General features: G+C 46.2%; 3 protein-coding genes across 3 annotated transcripts; 2 read left to right on the forward strand and 1 right to left on the reverse strand.

The window, feature by feature from the left end:
- Window positions 1-1,526: 1,526 nt before the first annotated feature.
- On the reverse strand, window positions 1,527-5,042 carry DNAlig4 (DNA ligase 4). The gene is made up of 5 exons (XM_002055233.4): window positions 4,655-5,042; window positions 4,427-4,591; window positions 3,191-4,116; window positions 2,683-3,132; window positions 1,527-2,587 (listed from the first exon to the last, which is right to left on the reverse strand). The coding sequence occupies exons 1-5, from the start codon at window positions 4,959-4,961 to the stop codon at window positions 1,673-1,675; spliced, it is 2,763 nt and encodes a 920-aa protein (XP_002055269.2). The 5' UTR covers window positions 4,962-5,042; the 3' UTR covers window positions 1,527-1,672.
- Window positions 5,043-5,112: 70 nt separating this feature from the next.
- Ing3 (Inhibitor of growth family, member 3) lies at window positions 5,113-7,539 on the forward strand. Its single transcript, XM_032439703.2, has 4 exons — window positions 5,113-5,261; window positions 5,328-5,399; window positions 5,452-6,754; window positions 6,814-7,539. The coding sequence occupies exons 1-4, from the start codon at window positions 5,234-5,236 to the stop codon at window positions 7,400-7,402; spliced, it is 1,992 nt and encodes a 663-aa protein (XP_032295594.1). The 5' UTR covers window positions 5,113-5,233; the 3' UTR covers window positions 7,403-7,539.
- A 422-nt stretch (window positions 7,540-7,961) lies between these two features.
- On the forward strand, window positions 7,962-9,163 carry Hou (GID complex subunit 8 homolog protein Houki). The gene is made up of 2 exons (XM_002055231.3): window positions 7,962-8,301; window positions 8,355-9,163. The coding sequence occupies exons 1-2, from the start codon at window positions 8,184-8,186 to the stop codon at window positions 8,912-8,914; spliced, it is 678 nt and encodes a 225-aa protein (XP_002055267.1). The 5' UTR covers window positions 7,962-8,183; the 3' UTR covers window positions 8,915-9,163.
- The last annotated feature ends 3 nt before the right edge of the window (window positions 9,164-9,166 follow it).

Consider the following 9,166-nt stretch of genomic DNA (forward strand, 5'->3'; position numbering starts at 1 on the left):
TATTTTACATTTAGCAATTTATGGCGTACACTCTGCAATTATTGTTAAATTTGCTTCGATTTAATAGAGGACAACAGCGACAAAAAAAAAAGGAAGCAACAAAAAATAAACCCCTCTTGAATATGCATTTGTATACCCTGTACCTACAATTTGTTGTACGATATTTATACATAAATATTTATTATATGTAAAATAAAAGCATAGAATTTGACGAATTTCGACGTGAGAATTGAATATATGAATAATAAAGGAACAGGCTGCTACAGTTAATTTCGATTAAAGTATAAAAACGAATATCCTAGACTTACGATGAGACAACAAATATTTAGATTAAATGCGATTTTCACAATATTTCAACAATCAACGTACAGCCCACTTTCGGATCAATTAAAAACTCTTACTTGTTACGTAAATGTGTTAAACAGTCTCAGAGATTGCATATATATATATATATGTTATATATGTGAATATATATTCCTCAGAATTACAAATATACATTGATGGTAAACAACTATTTTTTTTTTTTTGTAAACTAAGTATTCGTGTATGAAGAAAGAATATATATTATATTTTATTTCTGCCCAAAATATGCTCGCAGAGTCAGAAAGAAACCTCAGAGTCAATAGAAAGAGCAGGCTAAAAAACAAAAACAAAAAAAACAAAAAAAAACAATTGTTAAACTTTAAACATATTTACACACATAAACTATATCGATATTTAACATATACAGTAAATTGAATGTATTTTTGGATGTCCTTATTGCTGCATGTCAAAAATAGAAATCAAAATATGAAGCGTATCAAGAACTCATTAAATTCAATGCGAAAATAATTACACTTTCAACTTCCCCCAAATTTGGATTAACTAATGTTTAATTAAATAAATTCGAGTACACATTATTTTAATCGACCAGATCTTTTATATATATATATACATATATATATATAGTTTAATTATTGTTATAGTTCATAGTTAAAAGGTATCACAAAAATTTTCTTAAGAAACTTGTGTGCTTTTGTTTTGTTTTTTTTTTTTTTTTTATATATATATATATAAATATATATATTTGCTGTATCTTTCCGTTTCTAAACCAAACCTCGAAACTCGTCTTCTTGATGTGTATGTGAAAAATGAAAAATAAAAACAAATCTACATGTATGCATGTAAGAAAAATATAAATGCGTTCATTTTTAATTACTTGTCGGGAATTCAAGAGACTGTCCATGTTCCGAATCAGATGCGTAGACCGATGCGTTCCTTGGACGGCTTCGACTTGGACTCCAGCGACGAGGTGCGTCCGCGTCCCAGCCGCTTGCGCACAGCCATTACTTTGAAGCGTGTTTTCAAATCATAACCGGGTAGTATGAGATTCTCCTTCATCAAAAGCGCGGACCACAGCCAATTTGTTGGCGTGCGCTGTGGCAACAAATTGTCACACAATGGCACAATCAACACGCTCAACATATACGTTGGGTACTTACGCGTAGTGAGTAGGGTGGCGTTGACATTGGGAGGCGACAACCGAGTCTTGAAATTCGAAATATATTATAATGTGTATAAGTACAATGGGTAATATATTGATTGTATAACAACGATTTGGAGGGTATAATAACAATATGTATAAATGAGCTACTATGATTACAAATATGCCAGGCAATTGCTGCCCAGCCAACTAGAATTTAAACAGAAACTCGGCGGTAGGCAAAGCGCAACGTGCACGATGCGATTGCCGTATCCAATCCGTGCTCACAGCCTGTGGGGGATGCGTAGTGAAATGCTCCTGATACCATTGCTTAAAATCCTGCCGATTCAGTCGGCTGGAACATACAAGCACAAGGTTAATGCTCTGAAGCTCTGTTTCGCTAACTAGCTGCCCGCCACGCTGGATAAAGAGCAGCCTCGCCAGCTCATCTGCATCGCGATTATAAAAGCAGGCATGGTGCTTGGCAAAAATGTTGTAACTGGCAGTGCCAAGCAGTTGCTGCTCCAGTTTGTCCAAATCATGCTCATCCACATGCACAGAGTCCAATTGCACTTCGCTTATATCCAGCAGCACTTCCTGTAGCTCGTTCAGGCTGCCAAACAGGTCCGTAAAGCTATCACCCAGCTTGTCAAAACTCTTGTCGAACTGCGTCTGCAGCGCATCGGTGGCTGACAGCACATCTCTGGGACGCAGCTCGATCTGCTGTTTCTGGGACACACGCAGCAGCCAATCCAGGCGTAAAATGTCATTGCAGCGCGGCTGTTGCTGCATCAGACGCTCCACCAAATAGACAAGATCACCGGCTATGCAAATGCACTTCGGATCGTTGGGCAATGGATTCTGGACAATGGTGCCGCCGTTCTCAGCGGCCAGTGTTTGTAGCTGCTGTTTGCTGTATCCGCGTGTGCCGCTCAATATGCAAAAGCTGAAGCCCTCAAACAGCTGTGAGCTGTTCGCCAAGGGCTGGACATCATAACGCTTCTCATAGGCAGCCAAGCCGAGGCGGTTGCGTTCGGCCGTCGTCAACTTTATACGCTTGCGTTCCGTGGTAAAGTCATTTAGGTTCGCCTGACGCTTGTTGAGTTTCTTTATGGCACCCTGACCCTGCAAAATAATGAATTTATAATTTGAAAATATATGATTCTCTCTTTCTCTCTCTCCCTCTCTCTCTCTCTCTCTCTCTGCATGCCCACGCTCACCTGACACAGTTCTGTATACTCCTGCAGCGTCATGCACTCGTTCCACACCTTGTCATCGCGCAGGAGCTGTGTGCGCGGAAAGTGCAGCGACTTGGGTGTATAGAAGGCGCCATTGGGTGTCAAATCCGCTGCCTTCACCTGCAATATGACGGACTTCTCCGGCTGAATCCAAACGTCGGGTGAGCCCTCCTTTTCGTTAGGCTTGTAGTGATACCACAGCGGCGGTGGCTCCGTGCTCGCATCGTGCCAATGTGGCCTCAGCTCATGATGGAGCACGGTGCGCTGACGCGTATTATTGGCCACACAGCCAATGCTGTACACCTCGTCACGCTCCGTTTCGCCGCCAGGCTTAAGCACGCCCAGCAAAAATGATTCAATGAAGGTCCGTTTGCGATTGTAAAAGCCACCAATGATGAGCACATCGAACTCGGTTATAAGACCCTCGATATACTGCACATAGAGGAAGATAAGAAAAAGGTTTTTCATAATTGAGTAACTGCAGACTCACATCCGCTTTGTCCTTGTACCAGCCGCCGCCTACACGCACTCCGGGCTTATAGATTGAGTTTTGCTTTTTAAGGACAATGCCCTCCGCATTGGAGTCAAGCATCTGCTGGAAGAGCGTATTGAAATGCTCTAGGGAACTTATTTTCTGTCCCTTCATTATTTGCAGCACGCCCTGCTGTTCGCTGATCAGCTCCTGCAGCTTATAGGTGCGCTGCGCGTACGTCATATCCAGCAGGCTCTCCCCGTTCAGATAGAGCAGATCATAGACCACAAAGCAGGGCCGCCAGCTGCGCTCCGGTTTTAGATGTTTCACATCTGTGTTTTCGCCCTTCTCGCGATAGCGCAGCTGCTGCGTATCCCAGATCATCATCTCGCCGTCCAGTATTATAGACTCCATGCCCAGGGGCAGCAGTGGACGCAGATGAGGTGTCAATGTGCCGGTCTCGTAGCTGTCACCAAAACTTTTGGTATAGTCGGCGCCCTTGCGGGATATATATTTAAATCGGCCGCGCGCATAGTGCAGCTGAAAACGTTCGCCATCCATTTTAGTCTCTAAGTACAGCACATCCGACTTCATAAGCTCCTCGATCTTGCCGGGAAACCTTTCGCACAACATTGGCCTTATTTGATGAAAGGGCTCAATGAACGTGTTTAATTTTGTGACTGCGTTGCTGCCGCCGCTGCTGCTGCTGCTGCCGATGTTGCCAGTCGGTGCCTCCGGCAAAAGCTTATTGTCCGCGAGCAGCACACAAATGCGTGCCAGATCTGAGCAGCGCTGGTACACGTCCTTCGCCAAGGGATGCAGCAAGCCGAAGATTCGCTGCTCGCCAATGCCCAAGCCCATTGACTTGAGCAGAATGCGTATCAGCCACTTTTGCTCCTGGGCGGAGGCCAGCTCCGTAAAGCGTATCAATTCGCGTTCCTTTACTACAGAAAGAAAAGCAAAAATAATCGGAATCGATCAAGCTATTTCTTGCAGATTCGTGCAGCAGGATTAAGGGCGCCAGTTCAGGGAAACCCTTTATCTTGTTGCATGCGGCGCGACTGGACACACGAATGCAAAAAGATCGTGTAAAATATCTAATGAATCTCTGTGGGATTGGAGTTTCCCCCTCCTTGGGTATACCCTCTGAATATGCATGAAAATGTTGGTTATCTAGAAACTGAGACATTCTACTTATGGTCTTACGTGACTCCCTACTGTGCTAAGGTTCCGGTGAGTATTTCGAGCACCTACCAGTTGTGTCCTCGCTGGCAATAATGTCGAGCATTTCATGGATTTGCTTGAGCGTCAGGTTGCTGGGCTCATTGTGACAGCGAGGCAGCAGCACAGCATGCACCACATCAGCATAGTCACGGAACGTAGACACAGTACGATGCTGCAGCCGTATCGCATCATCAGCTGGACGAAACAACAGACATTAATTGGATGTGGCATGGGGTTGCCGAAGGGATTGGCACTCACAATCTTTGGCTAGCTGCAGGACGCGCGTGTAGAGTCGTCCCAGGGCGGTTATCTGCAGGCCGTAGTTGTCGCGTGAGGTGTCCGCGCCAGGTATTAAGAGACGCAGCACCGGATAAAAACTGCTGGCACCGTCCTCTAGCTGGTTCGCCGTCAGACCTGCACTCAGTCGGAATGTCTCCCGATGTTTGCAGAAGGAGTCGTAATAGCGCTTTAGAATGAGCTCCTTGCGCTGCATATTTTTGGCCACCTTAACTCGCTCCATCATTGTGCATATGTCACGAAATTTTATGGTGCTGGAGATGTCCATGGCGCTTTTATTATGATTTCACCATCAAGAATATAACAAATCGACATGCAAAAACAAATTGCAGTAGGCAAGCGGTACAATATTTATCGATAAATCACAATCGATTCTAATATTTTAGAGATTTTCTTTCTTAGTTAGTATCTTGACATTTAAGGTGACCATATTGCTGGAAAGAAACGGTTGTTTGCAACACTGGCAAACATAAGTATAAGTTTTTTTTTCATTTGTTACACTTCAGAGGTTTAATAAAATAAATAAAACAGAAATACAACATGTTGTATTTGGAGGACTATTTAGAGAGTAAGTAGCTAAGTAAATACGAACAAGCGACTGTCACAAGAAAATGCTCTTCGATTTTTGTTGCAGTGATTGAGCATCTGCCGCAGGAGCTGCGAGACCGTTTCACAGAGATGCGTGAATTGGATCTTGCCGTGCAAAGTAAGTGGATCTGGAAACACATAAACAATATTAAACACTGTTGCCAACACAGATAACATGGACTCGCTGGACAAGAAGTCGCGTCTGTTCTTTCAGCAGTGCAAACGCGGCGAGCTGCAGCACGAATCGATGGACGCGGAATTCCACAGCCTGCGGGGCGACTACTTCAAGGTAATGGAGGATGCCGATGAGAAAGTTGCCATTGCCACCCAAATACATGAGCTCGTCGAGCGCTATCTGCGTAGACTGGACAGCGAGCTGTTCAAGTTCAAGTGCGAGCTGGAGGCGGACAACAATGGCATCACCGAGATACTGGAGAAGCGCTCTCTGGAGCTGGATGGCAATAATTCCACAGCTGCAACGGCCCTGTTGATGAGCATCAATCAAAAAGAGAATCGTTACTATAACGCAAGCAGCGTTAGCAGCAATAGCAATTTAATGGCCAGCAACATCAACAGCGCCGCCGGCATCATCACCAGCACAGGCAGCACCAGTGGCAGCCTGCTGGTCAACAGCTCCGCACTTAGCAGCCTGTCCGGCAACAACAGCGCAGTTGGCAGCCATCAGCGACATCGCAAGCTGGAGAAGCGGCGCGAAACAATATGCACAGTGCCCGTGCAGGAGAAGCGTCCCAATCTAAATCAGTCGCTGCCAGTGGCACCCGTCAATAACAGTGTTGGCGGCAGCCTTGTTAATCCTGTCGCGAGCAATCATGTGAATACGATCACCACACATGTCACGCTGCCCGTGGTCGCCACCAATGCCGGCAATGCTGTCGCCGCCGCCGCTAATATTGTGCGCCAGCTGCCCACGAATCTCACAGCGCACAGCGTGCTGAGCACCAGCAGCAACAATGCGGCTGTTGCGGCAGCCGCAGCTGCTGCTGCTGCAGCTGCTGCAAACAATACCGTAAACGTTGGGCCCGTAGCAGGCACTGGCACTGGCGCTGGCATGACGGCCAGCCACGGCAACACCACGGTCAGCTATAATCTGCACCAGCTGGGCGGCGGTGCAGCTGCCTCAAGCGCCATTGCGGCCGCGGCAAGCCAAGCAATTGTGGCCACCCAACAAATGCCGCAGGGACGTCGTACGGCCAGCCTGAAGGCCAGCTATGAGGCCATACATGGCGCTGGCGTCGCTAGCAGTACAGAGTTCTGGTCGGCGGCAGCGGCGCATAATAGCAGCATGCAGCAGCCAGCGACTGGAACGCTGGCCACCGCCGTGCATCATCATCCTCCGCAACAACAGCAACAGCAACAACAACAGCAGCACCAGCAGCAGCAGCAGCAACAACAACAGCAACAACATCACCACCAGCAACATCATCAGCATCATCACGAGAAGAAGCACAAGAAGTAAGTAAAAGTCTAACATAATCCTTGGAGCGCAGTACTGAATAATGATGCTTTTTCAGGAAACTGAATGCCAGCATTTCGATGCCTGGCGGGCTAGCCTACAAATTCTGGGACGGTTCCTCGTCGGGCAACTCAATTGCATCGTCCTCATCGTCGATTAGCGTGGACTCAGTTGACATGCTAGCAAATGCTACCACCGCCGCCCCACCTATACAACACGCCAGTCTCAGCCAAGGCACGCTGGCCATCAATCCCACAACCAATCAACTGGCAACTGCCCATCCGACAGTTGCCCATCCGCCAGCACCAGTAACTGCTGTTACTCTGCCGACTGTTAATAACGTAACGGCGACATCCATTGGATTGCCCAGCACAACGCTTGCTCCGGGCGCCAATCTAACCATTAGCGAGAACGGTCTGGTTGTCGAGCAAACCAACGAAGGCGAATGGTCATACGATCCGAACGAGCCGCGCTACTGCACCTGTAATCAGGTCTCGTACGGCGACATGGTTGCCTGCGACAACGATGCCTGCCCCTACGAATGGTTCCATTATCCGTGCGTGGGCATCACACAGCCGCCCAAGGGCAAGTGGTACTGCCCCAAGTGCACCGCTTCCATGCGGCGTCGCGGGAATCGCAAGAACTGAGCTGCACCTGCAACTGGATCTCTTTGAATGGGCCGTTTGCTAACCTATCCTAGATCCTAGATCCATCATCCAAGACATTCTTATAATTAGATGCCTGTAAAGAACTAATAAATAGCTGATCAGCGGAGCAACAACAATCGCGATCTGTGTTGCCTATGTTAACCATAGCTGAATTAGCTTTCTGGCACAGTTTTATTGAGTTGATGGAAAAAAAGAAGCTACTGTAGACAATAGCCGAGATTAGATAGAAAATAACCGAATTGGTAAAACTGAGCTCTACTTTTTGCGGGTATTGCGGTAATTCTTAGACTCTATAGCTGACAATTGTTGGAAACTAATCTAGCTGCATTTACATTTTTTATATATTTGTTTGAAAACATGAACAGTTATGCATGAAGCCAAATGGCGCATCAGTTGTTGCCGAAACCTAGACAACAAAATTGGTTAGTTCAAATTAAAGCGTTTCTGCCGATTCATTGAACTAGTTATCGATAGCGATAACATATCTGGCTGCATGAACCGATTGCAGGAAATCAAATTGTCAGCAAATCGATAAGCAAAAGTACCATCTCTACAATTAAGGTGACGGCAGCAGCATTGGCTTTGTCCGAAAACAAACTGCAATAAAAAGTAAATTGTGTTGTGCACACGCAAATCAATACCGTAACTGCATCTTTACGGTGGTTGAAAATAACGAAACGTTCGCAAAACTACTCATTACGTACTCCCAACGGTTACAAATAACGGCCTCAAAATTGGCAAAATACGGAAAAACAAGAAAATGAGCTACAATGAGAAAAGCGAGGCCATCACAAAAGAGGAATGGCTGCAACGGCTGGAGCAGTTTCCGTTCAAGCAGGCGGACATGAATCGTCTCATTATGAACTACTTGGTGACAGGTAAGCGAAAAAACAAACAGCTTCGATATATATGTGAAATCCTTTTATTATAGAGGGCTTTAAGGAGGCCGCCGAGAAGTTTCAGCACGAAGCGGAGCTGGAGCCCAGCGTTGAGCTGAGCAGCTTAGATGATCGCATATTGATACGTGAGGCAGTGCAGGCCGGGCGCATTGAGGAGGCAACGCACCTGGTTAACCAGCTGCATCCTGATTTGCTGGGCAGCGAGCTCTACTTGTTTTTCCACTTGCAGCAGCTACAGCTAATTGAGCTAATTAGGGCGGGCAAAGTAGAGGAGGCTTTGGTCTTTGCTCAGTCCAAGCTGTCCGAGTCGGGTGAAGAGATCCGTTTCGAGCTGGAGCGCACCCTGGCTTTGCTTGCATTCGAAAAGCCGCAAGAGAGCCCCTTCTCCGATCTACTGGAGCAGTCGTACAGACAGAAGATCGCCAGTGAGCTGAACTCGGCCATATTGCGTTGCGAGCACAGCGAGGATTCGACGCCAAAAATGATGTTTTTGCTCAAGCTAATACTGTGGGCACAGTCCAAGCTCGACAGCCGCTCGATAAGCTATCCGAAGATGAAGGATCTGGAGACTGCGCAGGTGGAGCCAAAATAGGCTATAGAAGCGGATGGATATCAAGCGAATGGGGATAATCGCAATAATAATAACAAATGTATAAGCGTGGGTGGGCGTGGCAGTTTTAGAGTGAATGGATGTATGCAATCGAAGCAAATTAATACCAATTTCTATATCTATTTCTATATATATATATATTTTATAAATGTATGCATTAGGATTTTATGTTGCAAAGATTAAAAATGTCTGAAGCTGAATCTGGTTTCGAAGAACAATTAGACAAACGAATGG

This window comes from Drosophila virilis, chromosome X, assembly GCF_030788295.1.
Source record: "Drosophila virilis strain 15010-1051.87 chromosome X, Dvir_AGI_RSII-ME, whole genome shotgun sequence".
NCBI lineage: Eukaryota > Metazoa > Arthropoda > Insecta > Diptera > Drosophilidae > Drosophila > Drosophila virilis.

Excerpts from the sequence above, each read along its gene's own strand:
- Hou (XM_002055231.3), top strand. The coding sequence starts at position 8,184 with ATGAGCTACAATGAGAAAAGCGAGGCCATCACAAAAGAGGAATGGCTG. Across the intron at positions 8,302-8,354 it reads TATGAACTACTTGGTGACAG|AGGGCTTTAAGGAGGCCGCC; the intron begins GTAAGCGAAAAA and ends CTTTTATTATAG.
- DNAlig4 (XM_002055233.4), bottom strand. The coding sequence starts at position 4,961 with ATGGACATCTCCAGCACCATAAAATTTCGTGACATATGCACAATGATG. Across the intron at positions 4,117-4,426 it reads TGCCAGCGAGGACACAACTG|TAAAGGAACGCGAATTGATA; the intron begins GTAGGTGCTCGA and ends TTCTTTCTGTAG. Across the intron at positions 3,133-3,190 it reads GGTACAAGGACAAAGCGGAT|TATATCGAGGGTCTTATAAC; the intron begins GTGAGTCTGCAG and ends CTCTATGTGCAG.
- Ing3 (XM_032439703.2), top strand. The coding sequence starts at position 5,234 with ATGTTGTATTTGGAGGACTATTTAGAGA. Across the intron at positions 5,400-5,451 it reads ATTGGATCTTGCCGTGCAAA|ATAACATGGACTCGCTGGAC; the intron begins GTAAGTGGATCT and ends TTGCCAACACAG. Across the intron at positions 6,755-6,813 it reads CACGAGAAGAAGCACAAGAA|GAAACTGAATGCCAGCATTT; the intron begins GTAAGTAAAAGT and ends ATGCTTTTTCAG.